Below are 19,702 nucleotides of genomic sequence, written 5' to 3'. Positions count from 1 at the left end.
TTGTGATGAATCAATGCCAAGGAGCCTGGACTTTAAAATGAGATCCATGACCCTATTCCCTGTTCTCAGCAGCTGCACAGAATGACAGTGTATAACCACTTTAGGAGAGGTGGTAAAACCATTTTAAATTTCAAAAATATAGTAGAGACCTTTGAAAATATTTTAAGATATGGAAAAAAACATAGACCACCTACATTTTAAGCATGAGAAAACATAAAAATTCCAACCCTCCTTTAGTTTGAGATGAATTCAGAAATTCCTGGACTTCGCTGGCATTACAGCATCAATTTTTTCAAGAAAATACTTGGGCAGAAGCCTTTGTGTAAAACCGTATTCCCTGGTGGGAATCTCACAAATCCTTCACCATCGGAATTCGTCCTACACTGGGCTCTCTCATGAACATGGATGAGCTGCAGCAGCTCCAGGGCTGGTCTCAGCATCTTGTGGGAAGCTGAACAACTAAAGCAATATGCAGTTTATTTTTAATGGTCTTGGAAACAGCATTGTTGCTAATTTCAGAATAAACAGCCAGTGTAATTAAGGGATCTTTGCCATTCATCTGTTCTGTAAGATTTTTTACATTCAACTGCTGCCAAAGTGTTACATGTCACTTGGAAAGGGATCCTTCCTGCCATCGCCTCCAACAAAATGAGGAGAAACTGACCAACATTTCTCACCCCATTGGTATTCCATGTGGGAGAGGGAGGAAGCAAAGGACTTGTGGCAAGTCTAGAAATGGGAAGAGAGCGACAGGGAGTTCCCTAGCCCACACGGGCCCAGCTGCCTCAGTTGTCATGACAGAGAGTGGCCAGTTGGTCAAAGGTCTGACATCATCCAGTGGCAAAGTTTCTAGGGATAGGTTTGGGAAGCGGAAGCAGAAATTACTGAAAAGATTTTAAAAATACAACAAAGTATGGCTACATTTGCTCTTCTCTATTGCTCACAGTCTGTTTCCAGCCTCACTGGTACTACAGACACCATTCCTGCAGCACGGGCACGGAACTGTGCAGGACACCGCGGAGAGGGAGAAGGAACGGAAAGGACTAAGTGACAGTTTTCTAGAACTATTTTGCTCTAAGGACATGAGGTACAACGTTCAATTCAGAAGCAAAAGTGCTGTATCACAGCACCATAACTTCAATTGTATCCCAGTTAGGAAATTCTTAAAGCCAGAAACATACACATCATCAATCAATAAAAACTGAGGGCCAGGACGACACACTGGCGAGCTTTGCAGGAGAGGGCTTTTACATAAAGAGAAACATTTTTGTGAGTTTTTCAAGAAACTATAAACCAATCCCACTTGACTGACTTAATTTGCAAACAAGACTGTGCAGCGCCAGGTGCTCAAGAATTAAATAGCAAGTCTGAAAGAAAGGAGAACTAAGATCTAATTGTATGTCAGAGTTAACACTGTAGGAATATTGCTTGAAAGGAAAACTACACATATTTACATGAAATTTAAGTGACTGCTGTCTTTTTAAGGCACAAATAATGTAACTCATGGTGGCAATAGCCAGTCTAGTCAATACATGATGCACAATTAAAAACCTACTTGCCAATTAACCCTGTGCTGCACAGTCAGGACATTTAGCTAGAACAGTCTTAAAACCAAGTTAAAACGCTCTGTGTACCTCCTTCCTTCTTCTCTGCTTCATCTCGGATGAGAGGGGATGTGAGTATCACCTTCAAAGTGAGCTTGGGCTCCTTTGTGTTATGGATAACAATAGCTGCCTCATTTACATGCTCCTCCACCAGATACTTCTCTTCTGTAAGTTTCTGAAAGTCACCAAGAAAGATTTCAAGACTCTCCCAATAGACTGAAAAAGTGAAGAACCTGTGTATGTGCCTCAGCTAATGAGAAGGCTACAGGGCATTGCAGTAACAAAGGCGGCCTTGCCTCTCTCATTAAAAGCAATTTAAAACATTTCTTTTGTAGCCAGTGCTGCCACTGCCTTACAGTTTGCTCCATTAACATGCACTGTATCAGAGTTCTGTGCAGTGATCTCTCTGCAGGTGTTTCAGCACCTCCAGAAGCAGCACAAGGGCAGCCACAGATGGCTCAGAGGCCTCCAGCCACCCCTTCTGTGTGGAGTGGTTCAGCACACCGATGGTCAGGATATCTGCTCTGACCCCTTCCCTGCTGCAATCTGCTCTGCAGCTCCTTTATCGTTAGGATGAAAATGGCTGAGCATCTGCTCACCATGAGCCTTCAAAGCAGCAAAGCAGAAGCTCCTGAGTCTCTGCCTCACTTGTTCCTTTTGTCCACTAATGGACCTAAACCCTCCTTCACTTCCAGCATCTGATCCCTCTGCAGAGCCTCTCCTTATCTTCCATGCCCACAACAGTTGGAGCATTTAATGAGTCAGAGTCCTCTTCCCTCATCTTTTCTGTAATCCCTCACAGTCCTTCGCCACAGGATCTTACCTGCCTGTCTCTTGAATTTATTCAATCTTCACATATTTTAATTATGTCTATTCTTTCATTTTATCTCACTTTTTTGAAGCACATATTAACTTTTCTTCTCACTTCCAGCCCTCCTCACTTCATGCCTCATGACAAGGTTTATTCTTTAATACTCAATACATCCCTATCATTTTCAAACAAGTAAAATTTACTCTTTACTACTCAAAAGATCCTTTGCATTTTTAGCTATGGATAGGGCCACATCTCTAGGAACAACATCAGCCCATTAAAACAAGCCCTTTGTGTGAGAAAATGAATGGTGAGAACTAACAGCTGTCAAGCATGGTAAAACACAGGGAGAAAAGCAGATCAGAAGAAAAGCAAGATTGAGTTTGGTTGTGGTTTGGAGAGGGGCACTTACAGTGGAACATTAGAGGGCAATTCCTTGGCACCAGTGTTGGTGAGTCTGGAAGGTGGACTGATTCCTCAGCCTCAGAACTCTGTCACAGAGGTGGCATCCCTAAACAAGCTGCAACTGCTGCCCACTGGATGCCAGCATCAGAATTAAGTAGCCATAAATAAAAATAATGTGAGCTCATGATTAACATGAGCCCAAATGAGTGACCACCTAAAGTGACATGTTCTCACCTTGGCAGCACAGAGGAATTTATGTGGGAATGGCCCAAGCAAAGCAGCTGCAATGGGGAACTGCAGGTTCAGGCAGGGGACAACAACAGGGACTGAGTGAGCAGGAAAGGTTTCTGCAGTTCAGCTCATGTTGGGTGGAGCAGAGCACCCAAACCCACCCTGGGTTAGTTGCACACACAGAGGTCAGCTGCTCTCCCAGGGAACTGACAGCACAAACACGAGTAGGGCAACAAGAGCAGGAAGAGGTTACATTTTGTGAGTAAGGACTTCATGTCACCACATTAAACGTCACATGTCCCAGATGCCATCCTAGATTCAGAGTATATTCCTTTACATCACTTGTCTTTCTTGTTGGAACAAATTCCAGCCTTTCCCCAAATAGCCCTTGCAGTGCTATCAGCCATTGTGGGAGGACTGCTGCAAATGAACTCACCTGAATTTGAGCTGGGAGATTGTCTTTAACGATACATAACAAGGTCTTTGTGGGTTTTTCTTTGCACATGAGAACCAGCTCCAGGTCCATATCATCTTTGATCAGCAAGCCCTTTGCAACCAAGCCAATTCTCATAACGCCACATAACGTCCGACCACCTTGATCCCTGGAAATGAAACAATTTAGGGAAATTAAAGGGGATTTTACTCTCCAGCTACAGTTTAGGGGAACCTTTCAGAGTCACAGTAAAGAATTTTCAAAGCAACATAGGGATACTTAATTTTTGAGTGCTGAGAAAAAAGACTGTGACAAGAGCCAGTTTTGTAGACTAGGATTGCTTAAAAACGTGGAGTAAAATGCAAGAAATGCTTCTTTGAGAGGCCAGCACCAGCTCTTGTCTCATCCAATTGTCTCCAAAGCATTTAGTGCACACTTGGATTATTTTTTTATAAAAAATCAGCATCTATATGGGGCTGAGCCCAGCCAGCTGGGGTTAAACTATGGCGATAATGGAAAGTAATGGAGGCTTTGGAAACTTTGTTTGCTGGATTATAAAAATTTTTGTGTATTAGACTGCAGGAGCCCCCAAGCACATGGCTGTCGATTTGCACTGGTGTGTTCCAGGGAATTGGATTTGCTTAAAACTGCTGAAAGGTTTGTCTGCTAAATGCAACTTCACAACATCACAGTAAAATAAGCAAAGAAATATAGAGCAACTGCTGCCCACACTGGGCTTATTGCCATTCCCTGCACTCCCCCCACGTGCTCCCACATCAAAAAGTCCAAATATATCCCCCTCCTTCTATGAACATTCAATGACTGCAGCAGACCCAGGTAACACTACAACTCTTATTTGGAGGAAAGGAGTCATTGAGAGCAGCACAGGGACACGTTGTGAGCTGAGGCTTCACTCACTTGGCAGTGCCTTCTGCAGCTTCCTCCTTGGCTTCCACATCACCCTCACACTTTGCAGACTTGTTCTTTTCATCCATCCAGTCAGAGACATGCTTAAGGGCACATTCTACTGTTGAGACCATGTTCTGGACAGCTTCAAGCTCCTCTGGAGATGGATAAATGGTTGAATGTTTCACCATTACGTGGCGGTCATCGTTAGCAAAAGATCGGATCGATCTCTGTTGCAGAGTGGGAAACAGGAAGAAAAGAGAAGGAAGTTATGGATGTATTGACAGGACATTGCCTGAATGGGAATCCTACCTGGCAGGAGGGTGCAGACTGGGCATAGCATGTGGAAAGGAGGGTGGGCAAGGAGACATGATTCTTTTGTAAAAGGCAGTGATACTCTCCAAATTCAATTTTGCATATTCTGGAAGTGCTGAGTGCAGCCACCTCTCCTCTGTTTATGCTGGGGACCAGAGCAGCACACCTTGGAACAGGCAGTCAAAGAGCCAATCCCTCACAGGTTTGCTGCTGCTGCAGATGAAGTCACAGGCAGTACAGAACTGTGAGAGGCTCAGCCACTGCACAGGGATTTGCAAAGGCATGAGTGAAGATGAGAATAAAGATAAACGGTAAGAGACTGAAATTTCTTTTTTAAAAACATTCAAATGAATAGGAAGGTATTTGAGTGCTAATTAAAAAAGCCTGCAGCGAATCTCAGAGTCCTGAGTGATGCTGCTGAGGGAGGTAAACTTCACTAGTTGGGAAACCTATGCTAGGAAGTTTTGGGTTTGCTGCAGACTATTCAGGTGAGACTTTTTTGATCTAAGCAGTGCCCCAGACCAGCTGTGATCACAGCACAGACCTGTAGCAAGGGCAGCAATAAGTCTTGGTCTCTACAGACACATCAGTCACTGCTGAAAGCCTCCCAGAACAGAATCACCAACCAAACCCCTCTCTTCCTCCTACACATAAAGCACCTTAATTAGGTGTCATTTTCACCCCTACTTCATGGGTTTGTAGCTGTACCCACTCCTAAGGACACAAAGGGCCTTTGAACAACCTCACAGGCTTCTAGGCTAGATCCTTATTAAGGAACTGTCCATGATTTCCTGGTTTATTGCACTCCTTGTATCTCTTCCATTGAAGGTCATGACATCATTCCCTTCCCAAGTTTTGTGTTCCTACACGCAGATGGATAATTTGGGCAGTAACAATTCATCCGTCAAGGGCTGGTTTTATCCCCTGCAGTTTGATAGGCTGCAGAGTGCCTCCAGGAGGTCCCTCTTGTGGTTATCCACAACATGCATACAGCCGGGCTGCAGGGAAACGCCGAGCTGCATTTACCAACTCACTCACCGACTTCTACCTTACGAAATGCCAGGTACAGCAGTGGAACAGAAACAAACTGGTAATTCCTAATTATGAGACACATTTTCTTTTCTAATGAAGAGGGGCTGGCAGGATCAACTCCTCATTACAATTCAGGCCGAAAAGAATGACAGAGTGGGACACTATTTTAAATACGTTAACAACTCTGCTTTGCAAAGTGTTCTTTCTCCCTTTCCCTCTGTAACTGTTAAAAGTCTTTGTTTAGGTCTTTTGTTTAAATATAAATATAAATATAAACACACAGCCTACATGCAGCAACCAGCCACTCAAATGTTAGCAACTGTATTTAAAATTTATTTCATTTATTCTCATTTCCATTCTCTCAATAATAACCTTAGAGGGCTTAAAAATATATAAATATGTTTAAACTGCTCTCCACTCATATTGTTCAGCAACTGAGTAGGTTTATTGCCTTTTTGTGAACAAATTTCAGAATCTCACCATCACAATACTTCATATTTGCACATCTTTACAAATCCCACATCTCAGGCATTTCTATTTGCAGCCAAACCCAGGCAAATGAGGAGTGACTCCTCATTTAAACCAGGCGTTTTTGGTACACACATTTCATCTACACTTCCACGAAATGTGCACAGAGGCACTTTCAATCACACACACATGGATGTGAATAATCAAAACTTGCTTTTGTGAGGTAGAGGTGGAAGGGGAATGTGAGCATTTGGTAATGAAATCTGCAAGTTCAAGGTCACTGATGCTGTTTGCTACAGCCTGCTAATGCCAGTTTTATTAGAAAACCTTATGAGCATCCCCTTCATTCCTATTTAATAATTCATGTACTGCAGGCTCACAAGAACACTCTTTGGCTTTAAGAGGCTGACAATACATCAAACCTCACTTGCTCTGCTCAAAGCACACAGTACCATCCCTCAGTTAGTGCAAGGTCAGAAAATCCCCTCTCTCAGGTTTGATCTGGCCCCATGCAAGCCTGGCAGCAGAAAGCACTTTTAATGCACCCCTGTGAAAGACAACAAATACCTACCATGGTTTGTTAGTGTTTCAGCTCTCTCTCCCTCCCTTTCTCCTTTTCCCTCCTCCTTGGTGTCTTTGCTAAGCACTGTTTTGCCTGACAGAACCTCTTCATAAGCCTCTCAGTCCCTTGACAGCTCAAGAGTTCATACAGCCAAGGTGCTCTGGGAGTCACTTTCTCTAATTCACCTGCAAAAAGAGAGAAACAACTTGAAATCAGCAGTGAAGGCATGTTGATTCCAGAAGTGCTGGATGCAGCACATGAGGCAAACCAGTGCTCAAAGCACCCCAGCTTCCAGATGGGACAGTCACTGATCCATTTATATCTGAGCAAACAGATGTCACTGTGGAAAGCAACTTATTTGTGATGTGCCCACACACATGTAACGACTTTTGCATGCCAGTTAGAGCTGATCCCAGGGAGGTTTGTCAGCCACCTGGCAATCCCAGCTTCTGGGATGAGGAAGGCAGGAAATCCAACATGGCAACCATGTTCCATGTGAAACCAGCTCACAAAGCCTGGTTTTGTGTTGCATGCACGTTAGGAATCAAACACAGTATGTTAATTACCAGAAGGTAATTCTCTGTGGAAATCCTCAGTGCAGCCCTCAATCCTGTGTCAGATGCTGCACAGGAACCAAGGCCTCAGGTTGCAATAACTGCAAGTTGTTATTTAAAGGCAGACAAGCACATTCTAACAAACTGCAGACGTCAGACTTGCGAGGAGCTGAAATCACCCACACCGCCTGTGCTGCCCAGGCACTCCCTTTCCCAGCACAGCATGGAAAGGATCCTGCAAGAGCAGCCTTCTTGTACTAAACTGGGAAACAGCACCAGCACTGGCACCATAAAACTGCAAGGAAATGCTCTGTGAGAGAAGAGCAGAAGAACAGAGCAGGTAATGTGAGAGAGGGAAGCATAAGCTCACTGCACAGCAAGACACTCCAGTCCTTGCAGAAAGTCCTGTTTTCCTTTCTCTACACATATTGTTGCATCAGCTCTCCAGCAACATTTTGAAGCAACTGGAAATCCAGTCAGTAAATTTCTGCAGATTGACACACACACACAATGTTTCCTTTTCTCCTGTATGCTGAACCCCTTCTCCAGCAACACTTTGCATATTGTGTGTCAGAGAAGCCTGACATTGTTAGAAATTAAAAGCATGTTTGGCAACAGCAGAAGGATAGGTGAGATGACTTGAAAGCTGAGGAGATACTTAAACCTGTGATGTGACAGGGAATAATTAAAATGTTGCATCCCACAGAGATTTGAATGTGACAGGGGAAAAGGTAACAGCAGATCCTGCTTCCCTATTTCCCTGGTTAGGAACAAATTAAGCAGGTTTACAGGACCAATAGCTTTGGCAGCAAGGGCCTGATAGTTGTTTGTAAGTCACACCACTGAATTGAGGATGTAGAATTGGGTAAAACTAAAAGCCAGACAAGAACACTGTGCAGGGACCTGTCTGTTCCGGCAGCTGAAAATTGCCAAGGAAGAAACCCCGAGAGAGTTAAGTGCAGTCATACTAAAAATACTTGGGAAAAGCAAGCTAATGAAAATGCTGACTGACCCCACTTCTCATCACAGAGGCTCTGTGCCCACCAAGGTGTATTAACACTCCACCAAACTGCTTCCCAGAAGCAATCAACAAAGGGGATGTTCTTTCTCTTAAGAGATCCCGGAAGTCAGACGGGGGCAGCTGGGAGGAAAACTAAGCAAAGATCACTGCTTTGGCAGTATTTATTTTGTGAACTAGTCATAAGCTCCTCCACATTCAACAGCCTTTCACCATCTCCAGAACCAGCCAGACTCTTTACAAGGTCACTTTGCTTTTTAATAATATTAACTTGAGTCAGCAAATAGCAAACTAGAGAGACTTTTATGAGACACATTTCTAGATAATCTATTTCAAATTATTTCTCTCTCCAAACTGAATTCCAGCTATCTTCACCTATTCTTCTTCCCTGTCACTCCCACATTTCACAATTTCAGTTTGTTAATCTTCTGTGGTAGCTGTAACTTGGCAATTCCAGGCAGAGAGAAGGGCACTGGAATGTGTTGCTGACTTCAGCATATGCCCAGTACAATGTCTCCAGACTCCAGCAACACTCCAGGCCGGCCTCCCTCCCAAGACTACTGCAAGCTGTTGCTTATCAGCTCGCCCAGGCCGTGGCAAGCAGATGGTCAGAGATAGGTGTCTGAACACGTTCTGGTGCTCACTAAGTGCTGAGCAGGCTGCTGTCCAGAGGGCAAGTCTGCAAACACTCACTCCTCAGGGGCAGCACTGTGTGTGCCGGGTGCTTCTCAGGTTCTTGGAAAATCCAAAACAGGCTGGAAATGAATGTGTCACAGCCACAACGGGGGTTAAGCTCTGCTGGGCTGATGAAGTGAAAACACCAACACTTCTCCATAGTCCGCCCTAGCAGTGTATGGAGCAGTGACCTGCTTTCTTGTTTTCAAGACAAGTAAAGGTTGTTGGATGAAGGTATTTATGAGCTCTTTACCTGCCCTTTTTTTCAGCAGTGCATGGCTGAAGTCAGGGCACAGACAGATGAATTACAAAGAGATCTTTATTATAAAATTCAGAAAGCTGGAAAAAAATCCTGAAGATTCAGTCAAAGCTGATATACGATGTCTTCCAAGTCATTAACATCCTACGAATATTTCAGAAACACGCATAGGAGTGAAACCCTAATTTAGTTCAGACTTTGAGAAAACATTTTCAACAAAAGCACTAAACAGGAGGGAGTTTACTATAAAAGTGCAGACACAATATACAGAATAAAGTACATTTGACAGCACAGAGAATTAAATTAAGGAAAACCAAAATCAAATCTGCTCCAACCATATGGACTAAGGCAGCATAACACAGCTCAGCACCAAATACATCAGAAAGCATTATGTGAAGTGAGCAGCAATTCCATAAATCCAACAGTCTCATTCCACTACCAGATTATATCAGGATATTTGCTTCTGCATCTTCAGGGAAGTATCAGTTGATGCTCAGGCTAAAAAGCACAATATTTAAATGTGTGGCTGTCTTACCTAGGAGCAGCCACCCAGACCTGCAAGGAAACTTGTACAGGAAGCTCTTTGCACCACTGAGACCTTGGTGACCTTGAAAAAATCACTTCTGCTCTGCATCATATGCCCCTGAAGTGTAAAACCAGAGTAAATAATCCCTGTCTCCAAACCAGGTCACAGTGGAGCCGTGCAGAGTCTGCAGTGTGGTTTAAAATCACTGGAGATTTGACACATTAGAAATGTTATTAAAACACCATGACAGTGTAGAAACATTTCCATTAAACATCCCATCCTTCACAGAGGAAGTTTATGCTTTGGCTCAAGACAAGCAAAAAGAATTTCAGATGAGGCTTTTGTAGTAGGAGATATTCCTGCATCTGCAGCTGCATTCCCAGGGGACAGACAGTTAAACAGCCAGGGGTGATGAATCTGCTCAGCTACCTCCGAGTGCCTGTGAACACGGAGGTGAAAAGGCAGGAAAAACAGGTACTTGCATTCCATGGAAACTGAAATACCAGAATTAGGCTACTCTGAGCCTCTAGGAAAGGAGACATGAACTCAATATCCCCTTGCAGCAGCACCTTGCACAGAAGTGTTACTGGTGCAACAGAGGAAATTGGGGTCACTGGACACCAGAGCTCCAAACCCCTCACTTCAGTGAGCTGCTCTCCAGGCTCCTGGCCATGCCAAGTAGAACACCATGAAAATTGGTTTTAAATGCTCCATCAAGAAGGCACACGCTAACAATATTCAGCTGAAGCATTAGAAACACCCTCCACCTTCCAAATCTACCCTGACAGCAGTACCTGCCCAGGAGAACTGCAGTTTGCAGTGTGCAGACAGTTTATACTGACAGGGCAGCAAGAACAACAGAGGTTGCTGATAACAAAGCAATGAGTATCTAACACAGCCCAAGGTGTATCACACACAGCAATAGAAAATAACTGGAATTTATACCGGTTTTTGTTACCTTCAAAAGTCAGAGTGAGAGGCTTGCAACTTCAAACTGGAAGTTTATTTTTGCCTCTGCTTTGCATTCAGGAGACAGGTAATTTTTCATCACACCACACAAAGTGCTGCTGAAAATATGTTGTGTTTTTCTGCAGTATAATTTTATTGCTGGCCTTCTGCCAAGAGTCTTTCTGGCAGCATCTCCCACAGTTGGAAACTGTGTATCTGGGTCAGAAAAGACAAGCCGCTTTTCAGAACAGCTCAATACATTTGGCAGAGATGCTGATATTGTAATTGAACTCTTTCAGCAACTCTCTTTATGATGTACCCAGACACCAAACAAAACAAGATCTGCAGTGTTGATTAATGTCAAAATAACTGACAGAGAAATATCAAAATAGTTTTCCCTCATGTTAAAAGTATTAACAGACCAGGGGGAACAGATAAGAAATACAATTCATAAAGATTCAGAGAGGAGCACGGGACAGAGAAATCTGCAAAATATGACTGACCTGTGCCTTGTGCAGATATTCACTACTTAAAATCCCAGCTCCTTGTATGGAACTTCCCCTTCCCCACACAAAGAGAAATCCTGACCACTCAGAGTCCCAGCAGCATTGTGGACAGCAGTGCCCTGTAACACTGGAACACATATTTAACAAGGCTCAGACTGCTTCCAGCAGTATGCTCAGCATCCAATTTCACCTGGAGACTGTGTATTCATAGGAGTTTTATTATTTTCCATGTACTGCATTTCCTGGCAAAGTTGCATCTGGGATAACCTTTAGAAGGCTGGAATTTTCCACCCAAATGAATAATTACAAAGCAACACTATAGTTAGAAGCTGAAAAAGTACTTCCTCTGGCAAACTCTTACACTTCATACAACAAATACTGGAGTCTGGGATTACTCCTGCCTGTTCAGTTCTCATAATATTTCAGTCAAAGGCTCCTGTGCTCAGAGATCTCTTGGGAGCAGCCCCTACCAGGCAGCCCCCACACCCAGCTCTAAGTGCCAAAGAGAGGGTAGGCACAAACTTGATAACCAGATCTGGAGCCACAGCACATATAACCATCAGAACAGAGAAATCAAAGTCACCTTCCAGGCTCCAGAGCCCTGACAAGGCTCACAGTGCAAGGAGCACAGCTGCCCACTTGTCAGCGAGCAGGAAGCTGCTGGAGAGCTCCTGGAGAGAATCCATCTGTGCCAAGGCGGGACCCTCGGGTCAGAGATGCAACTGAAAGTCAGTGAACACATGGAGTCCCCTCCACTCTGGAGTCAGGAATGAAAAAAGAGCCAAAAGAAATCACACTGGTACAGTAATTAAAGAAGTTGAAGAATCAAAGGCAAGCAATTGCTTAATCTAAATTAATGCATTAAGGTAAAGGAAACAGGGATGTGCAGAGTGTAGCTCATATTTTTAGCTCCTGGAAAGAAGGTGAAAAGATGGTCTAAGGGGAAATCATTACCAGCCTAACAGGAAGGTTAAAAAAGGAACAACAGAGGCTCTGTGTGAGCACATATGCAATCATTTGAGGGGAAAAAATGCTCTATTTCAGATAGAATCACACCATCCAGTCTCAGAAAGAAATAGACATTAGTAGAAATAACTGCAGCTATTGAATTGTAATGTATAAGAAAGATAAGAGTTTTGGAAAGAATATAAATCCTCCTGGGATTGAACCTACTACAGACTCCTGAGGACAGGAATGTATTCACCACACTCACCAGGTGGTCTTCAGAGCAGCACACCAGCTGCAGACCTCAAGGTATTTTTTCCATCAATTTTTTACATCTCCCTCTAGATTTTTATCTGGCTTCACATTCCCTGAAATCTGCACAACCCCCAGCAGAGCCAGGGCTACAGAGGGTCTCTAATGAAATAATTTTGAAATTGCCTTCACCTCCTGGTATGGTATCAAGATGCAAGACTGACTAGAGACAGACCAAGTGCAAAAAGTTTTAAAAACTGGCTGCTGACACTTGAATAAAAAATTGATACATGACCAGTTTAATGTTTTTCCTGTTCAAACAGTAAGAAATATGCAAAACTGAATTGCCTCTAAAACTGAGCACTACAGAAGACAAAATATCTTAAAGGGTGCATTTCTTGGCAGGTGCCTTAAAAAGTTACAGATTAGATAGTACATAAATAATGAATAGCAAAGTATTCATTTGAGACAAGGCAGAAACCACCACTGGATTCTCAGTCTGTGAAACACTGAACTGATTTGTGATTTGAGACACCCTAATGTTGCATTCCTGCTTTCCTGACTAAACTGGTCAGAGGAAACATGAAGGTACTTTGCAGTCATAATGTGACATCCACACTCAGAATCATCTGAAATTCTTAACTCAGACTGCATTCATTTACAGTTGAAAAATTAACTAAATTAATAACAGGATTACATTACACTGAAATGACACTCGCCATCTGCAATGTCATTTTCCCAGAGGCAGAGCTGGTTTAAGCAAAATTCTGGATCTATGCCTGAAATGACATCACATTCTCCAAAAGAGAATCACAGTTTTACCTCCTCCACCCAGTTTATGCCATGCTGGGTCCTCACCACGCCAGCCCTGTCCTGCATCACACCCAGCACTAAAGCCTTGCTCTCCAGAATCTCAAGACTCCCAGACTCCCCATGTCCCTGGATTTGTGAGCACTGCCTTTACCTGCACGGCTCTTGCTGGTCCAGAAAGCACCACAGGAAACAGCCACGATGCTGAGGAGATTCAGAACAGGGACATTCCTTCCCCAGCACCCTTCAGCTTCACTGAAATAGCTGCAGTGCCCCAGTTTCTTTGCTGCTGTGATTCATATCCCATAGAATATGGGATTCTGCAGGTGGACCCGAGCTGCAGCCCAGCAACTCAGCCAGGATGGGGGAACTGCTGCCAAGGAGGCAAAGGCACACTCATGGAAAGGGCTGGAAAGCATGGCATTCCCTCTGTGTTGGCAATAAATAAAGTACAATTTCAACAAAAAGAAGGAAGCTGGAACCCAAACTGTCCTACAGCAACACTGGATCTGCTCGTATTGGTTTGCACTTTTCATCAGTTCCATGAGGGAATAGTCAAACACTTTGGCTCTACTGTCTGTGCCCTGCTCTGCAGCCCAAGCCAATGCATATCCTGGGAATTAGTAAGAGGAAAGAGAAGAGCAACATGGATTCTAAAGCTCTGGTTATACACAAAGCAAATTTAGTAATTCTTACAAATAACACAATGCAAATACGTGTTTGAGAGTTGTGTTTTCCCAGTGTTTACATGAAGTGTCAAAGCATTAAGAATTTTTTAAGAATAAATGCTCTCCTTCTGACTAAAATTTCAGCAACCCTCAGCGGTGCAGTTTAAGGAAGTTTCTCCCCAGAATTTCTTCCCTGATGTCAATTATACAGACCCTGTGTTTGCAGTGTTGCAAACCCCCTTGGTTACTGTGCCTGGCTGCCTTTCAGCCAGTTTAAACATTCATGACTCTACCCTGAAATGCATTTTCTAGTATGTCAGTCTTGCTGCTTCAGTGACTTTTTTTTTTTTTTTTTTTTTTAATTAAAGAGAGAAGATTTAAAAGGATTTGGAGTGGAAGATCACTAGACTCTGTGAGTATTGTGTAAAAAGCTCTTGTGCTCCCAGCCAGTGCACATCCTCCATGACTTCTCCCGTGTTTTGGTTCCACTCTGACTCCTGAACAAGTTCAGGTTAATTTTTTACTTCCTGACTAACTGGCTGTTTTGTCAAAGGACACATTGTCAAAGTTTCTGGGTTACTAAAAGCTTAAGGTTTTAAGTGTTTTCTCTTGTCCATCCAACCAGGTTATTTTATGTTTGACTCAATGTCACAACATGCAATGCCACAGGAAGGTCTGAAACAGAATTTGTAACTAAAATCTTGGGCTGTTTAGGGAACAAAACTGGCTCTTCTGAAACCCTTCAGAACGCAGCACCAGCACCCGTTCAACAGAGAGCACTGTGGTTTGTCTCTGGGGAAGGGTACCCTGGCTGCCATCCCTTTTTAGCCTCAGAACACAATTATTTGCTTCAAATGCATTATTGCCTTACCAAAAGATTTGAATTAGCTTAGTTAGGCATGAAAGGTAGCAACAATATCCATCAAAGTAAAACACCACACCAGCCTGAGATGGCAGAGAAAGAAGTGTGACCCAAGTCCACCATTTGCCTTGGACAAGATCTTGTAGTAGGAAGTCCCAGCTTGGCTAAGAGAAAGAAAAAGAGCCATAAACATATTTAGAAATGTACATAATTAGTAAATAAAAACAAAAGTCCTATTTCCCTGGAAAACTGTGAGTCTAAAAATGTTTTAGATGGGCTCAATCCAGCATCCTCTTGCCTCAGCAGATCTCCACTGCACGCATGTGCTGTCAGATCTGCCAACTTCACTTGCAACACTCATCTATTATTCCTCTCTCCAGTTCACACGGTACAGTACAGCCATGGAAATGAAAAAAAGGATGACTTTAGCAGGGACCATCACTGGTGAAAATGCTCAGTTTGTAGACCATAAGCTATGTTACAAAATTAATTTCTCAGCCTAAGTTCTATATATTAGTCTTATCCTTAAGAACATCCTGAGATGAGTAATGAATTCCACTGTCTTTTCTTATTTGCTTATTTTTAATAGATTACTGAAATTAAAAAAAAAGTTAAATTAGCTTCTGTAATACTGTATTCTCCAGTATCTTTGGAGAACAGAACTGTGCTAAGCACTTGATCTCAAACTTGAGAAGCTACAGTTAATATTTTTTTATCTTTTGAATTTCAAATAAAATGTGGGGGGAGAAAAAGGAGCTCTCAGGATAAATGCACCAGTCTCAGGTGGATGGTGTTTTTAAACCACAAACACAACTTTGCTGGTTTGGCCTCTTCCTTTACATTTCCTACAGGGCTATGAATTAGTTTAATTTCTCTTTATAGATAATGATGTCATCTCCATTGTGCCACTCACAAGAGCACCAAAGACACTTCCAGCTCTTCATTTGCTAAAGAAACTTCCTCAGCCTTTGCATTCTCCACCAGACATCACACCCCATCCTCCCACCAGCATCAAGCAACCAATGTCTGAGCAGCAAAACAGGATCAACATCTTGGGAGGCACCACACTTGCCAGGAGCCCCAGGAAACCCCTTGGGCAGGTCAGTAACCCTTGGGCAGGTCAGTAACCCTTGGGCAGGTGGGTGACCCCTTGGGCAGGTCGGTGACCCTTGGGCAGGTCAGTAACCCTTGGGCAGGCTGGCTCACACACGGCGGTGTGGCGCAGCTGCTGCAGCTCCTGGAGCAGGGGCAAACCCCACTTTCTCCAGGAGGAGCAAACAGCCTGGCCAATCAATGCCAGCATTCCAAGTACTCTCAGCCTTGCAAGGACATCAGCTCCCAACAACAGAACTCTCTCTCCCCAAAGCTCCTTTAGTAGAGCTGCTAAAAGTAACACTTGGAATTACTGTCCAGGGAAAGACTAGAGAAAAACAATCAAAGTTAGTTTATTTTGGGCCATTAGCTGCAATTTGTGTTTGGCCACTTCAGTTCCCCCAGTAACAGGAAACCTGCTGTGCCTAAATGCAACACTGATGGGGGTTATTTTAATTCTCAAAAGGAGTTGCACTTGGGAAGCCACAACCTGACAGGGTAGGAGAGCACACAGTTCCGGATGCAGAGGCAGGATCAAAACCAGGATTAAAAACCAGCTGCCACAGACTGGGGGTGTTCTCCTCAGGTGGGCAGAGAGATAGAAACCCTTTCATCCCTCAGTCCAGATTAGAGTGTAAATGTTTTTGTTGCCTGCTTAGCCACCTGTAGAAATCTGTGTCCATGTCAACACCATAATTATAATGAACTCTGCTCTTGTCATCACAACAAACCTGCCTTGTTTTCAGTCCAAAACTATACTTTTAGTGATATAAGAATGTCAGATTATAATACCATCAATCTATCTTATTCCACAGTTAAACAGAATTAATCTCTATAACCTGACGCTTATGTGTTAGTGAAAAAAAACCTTTTTTAAAAAAAAGTACATAAATACTTTGTGCACTGAAAGAGCACTTGGTTCTGCTGGTTTATGAGTTCTTCACTTTGTACAGCTCCTCTGTTGTGGAAACAAAAGTCCTTGTATTGGACTTTCTCAGTGATATTTGCAAACTCCTACACTTGCTGTAACAGGGTGTTCAGAAACAGTTCTTACTGGCCTGGGAAAGTTAGGTCATTTTTTATTAACTGCAGAAATACATTGAAGAAAACAATAACAAGGTAAAAGAACATTCTTGCAAAGGCTTGTTGCTTGTTTTGAAAGAAACAAAAATAATTAAACCTAGCTAACACATTTTCACTGAGCATTTTGCTCCAAAGCATCTATAATTCACACTCTGCAGGACCAGGAACAGAACAGCAAAACCACCAGTGCAACACTGTCAACATAAGGAAAAGCTGTCCCTGAAATTCAGTGGACAAGTATTACCAGGCAATTTCATGCTTTATCAACACAAAATCCAGAAGTTAAATTTAGAAGCATGATTTCTGAAGACACTCAGATGTTTCTGTTCTAAGTTTTCTAGAAATTGCAAATGAGAACTTGGCAGACTTTAAAATAACCCAGCACGTGTCTTGTGCAATCCAAGTTATGGTCAGTCCTATTACTCTGCGAAACTCTTAAGAAAAAAAAATCATGCCTTTCACCACATGGTTTCAGACAAATGACAGAGATATTCAATTTATCTTTCTGCTAGGAATGAAACTTAAGTACTGTTTTTTCCTCTTGGAATATTGCCATGAAAGTTAAAAGCTAACAGAGGAACCAATGTTCTCCCCACTGAAGGATAAGCATAGTTTGGTGAATAACACCACTTACAGAACTGCAGTCCAAGTGGTTGTGGCCATTTCTTCCCATTTACCACGGGGAGAATATACTGCATTTCTAGACTGATCTCATTCCTAAATTCTGCAATATGATAGCAAAGCATGCAGGTGTCACCAAGGTGCTTTGTGGAACTGGCAAACTCTGCAAAGTTTCTGCAGCCACTCAAGAGATAAAGTGTGTTTTTCAACACCAGGAAGAGTAATTGAATGAAACAGCTCAGAGTTAGCAAACCAAAGAAATCTTGGAAATTACTTCTCTGTCTCCCAGTAACGAGACAGTACTGCCCACCCTCCTCTTGCTAACGTGGGGGAGATAGCAACCTCCATGCTGGAATTTAAAGGAGACTGAAAAAACATTACTCAGTCTTTTCTATTTTGATTGCAGTTATCAAGTTTATTAGCAAAAAAAGCCAAAATCAGACCTTAGATACACAAGAATTTCACAACTCTTCAAACATCACTTCTCTAATTGCTGTGATAGGTATAAATGTTGTGTTGTTTGCATGGGGAAGAGACCCCACTGCCCAGAAATTCACGTGACTTGCCCAGGGCCACAGTAACTCAGTGGTAGCATTGGAAGAGTGTAAGTTTTTAATTTACTACACACACCAAGCATGGAGCATCCTCTTCCCCTTTCTAGCTTTCCACCTCCTTAGGCTTCATTAGTTTAATTTGAACAGCCACTGCATTCCTGGCTGCTTTTGTTATTCAATCTCTCTTGCAGGATCATGGGTTCCTCACGGGTCAGCTTGGCAAACTGTCCCAGGAAACAATTACCTGTCCATTCAGGAGAGTCAAATTAGCAATTCAATATCTGAATATGGTATGATTAAACTCAGGAACCTAATTCACAGTGTGTCCTACTTTCAGGCATCAAATTTTTTGAGCACTGTGCTCTTTTGAAAGTCAAACTGATGAGGACTCAGGAACTTTGTGTCTTTTTCAAAAGAGGCCAATGGAGCCCCTCTTTTGTCAGGTAGCAGGACACATACAGTCTGTTCTCAGGAAGAACAGAAGCCAAAAAACAAGAACACTTCAGAACACTATCGAGGGACCTGAGCCGTTGTGCAAGATAAGGGGAAGCTTTGCAGGCAGCTCCTCAGCACCAAGCACTCTGCACACCACATTCTAGCACATCATTGGCTTTGAGGAAAAAACCCAAAGGTTCTCTTTGCCACTTGGTTTTTCTAAAGCTCCAACTGACTTAGGAGCAGGCCATGGAGCAGAAGAGACCTTCTTTGCTCTCTCTCTTAAACAACAAAATAACCAGTCAAAACCCAGCTTTCACATTAGATACTGAGTGACCATCCAAAACACCCCAAATTAGATGTGAAGGATGGAGAGGGTCTGAGAGCATCTCTCTTACAAACCAGAAGTACCATTGGGAACTCCCAGATGACCAGGAGTGCATGGCTTCCCCTGCCTGCACCCAAACCACATCCCTCAAACAAGATCCCTTTGGACTGCTCCACATTGAGCTCCAGCCATCCAACAGCAGTTTATAACTCCTGTGAGTTCTTTCAGGATGGCTACTTTGATCTTTTCAGGAGATATTTCAAACTTTGTTAGAATATTGTCAGCTACATCGATCAGCTAGTCCAACTGTAACAAGAGGAGCACAAATAATGAAAGCAGAGCAAGGGAAAGAAAGGAGAGGGGAAGTACAGTAAATCCTGAACTCCTCAGCTCTCTGCCAAAATTCAGTCTTCTATAGACTGTGCATGAGACTTGCTACTGTGCTGTGTGATGAGGGCAAAGAGAACTCATTGAGACAAGGTGCACCTGCTAAAACTGGCACTAAAACCAGGCAGCTACTGCAAATCCGTGGTGCCCAGCACCAACAGAAAGCAAGTCTTTGTTCTTCTGGCACAAGAGGACTCCTTTACTGCGGGTACCACATACAGATCAAACATTTATAAGCAACAGAAAAGCTAGCCAAGGGATTTGTATTAAAATAAAGATTGCAGATCGCAGTGTGAAGAAACCGGGAACGTACCAGTGAGTCCCATGCCCAGCCAAGCTCTCCCCGAGCAGTCCTTCCTCTGAAGGAGAGCTGCAAGGAGACAGCCTGAGCCAACAGTTTCTACAGCAACTG

At 43.1% G+C, this 19,702-nt stretch overlaps 2 protein-coding genes across 8 annotated transcripts in view; one reads left to right on the top strand and one right to left on the bottom strand.

Moving 5' to 3' along the window:
• Positions 1-19,702, top strand: part of CRB2 (crumbs cell polarity complex component 2) — a 112,304-nt gene that overhangs the window by 26,688 nt on the left and 65,914 nt on the right. The window contains exons 3-5 of the mRNA XM_053996065.1: positions 4,908-5,016; positions 14,297-14,340; positions 15,673-15,890. The gene's annotated coding sequence lies outside the window, so the exon portion shown is untranslated. The remainder of the gene's footprint in view (positions 1-4,907; positions 5,017-14,296; positions 14,341-15,672; positions 15,891-19,702) is intronic.
• STRBP (spermatid perinuclear RNA binding protein) overlaps positions 1-19,702 on the bottom strand; it is a 59,074-nt gene that overhangs the window by 30,110 nt on the left and 9,262 nt on the right. For all 7 annotated transcript variants that reach the window (XM_053996082.1, XM_053996083.1, XM_053996078.1 and 4 more), the window contains exons 2-5: positions 6,777-6,952; positions 4,403-4,620; positions 3,488-3,653; positions 1,635-1,779 (exon numbers count right to left, since the gene is read on the bottom strand). In XM_053996082.1, coding sequence (XP_053852057.1) covers positions 1,635-1,779; positions 3,488-3,653; positions 4,403-4,620; positions 6,777-6,779 — 532 coding nt within the window. In that variant the 5' untranslated portion in view covers positions 6,780-6,952. The remainder of the gene's footprint in view (positions 1-1,634; positions 1,780-3,487; positions 3,654-4,402; positions 4,621-6,776; positions 6,953-19,702) is intronic.

Source organism: Vidua macroura, chromosome 21, assembly GCF_024509145.1.
Source record: "Vidua macroura isolate BioBank_ID:100142 chromosome 21, ASM2450914v1, whole genome shotgun sequence".
Taxonomy (NCBI): domain Eukaryota; kingdom Metazoa; phylum Chordata; class Aves; order Passeriformes; family Viduidae; genus Vidua; species Vidua macroura.
This window is presented reverse-complemented; position numbering and strand designations above follow the sequence as displayed.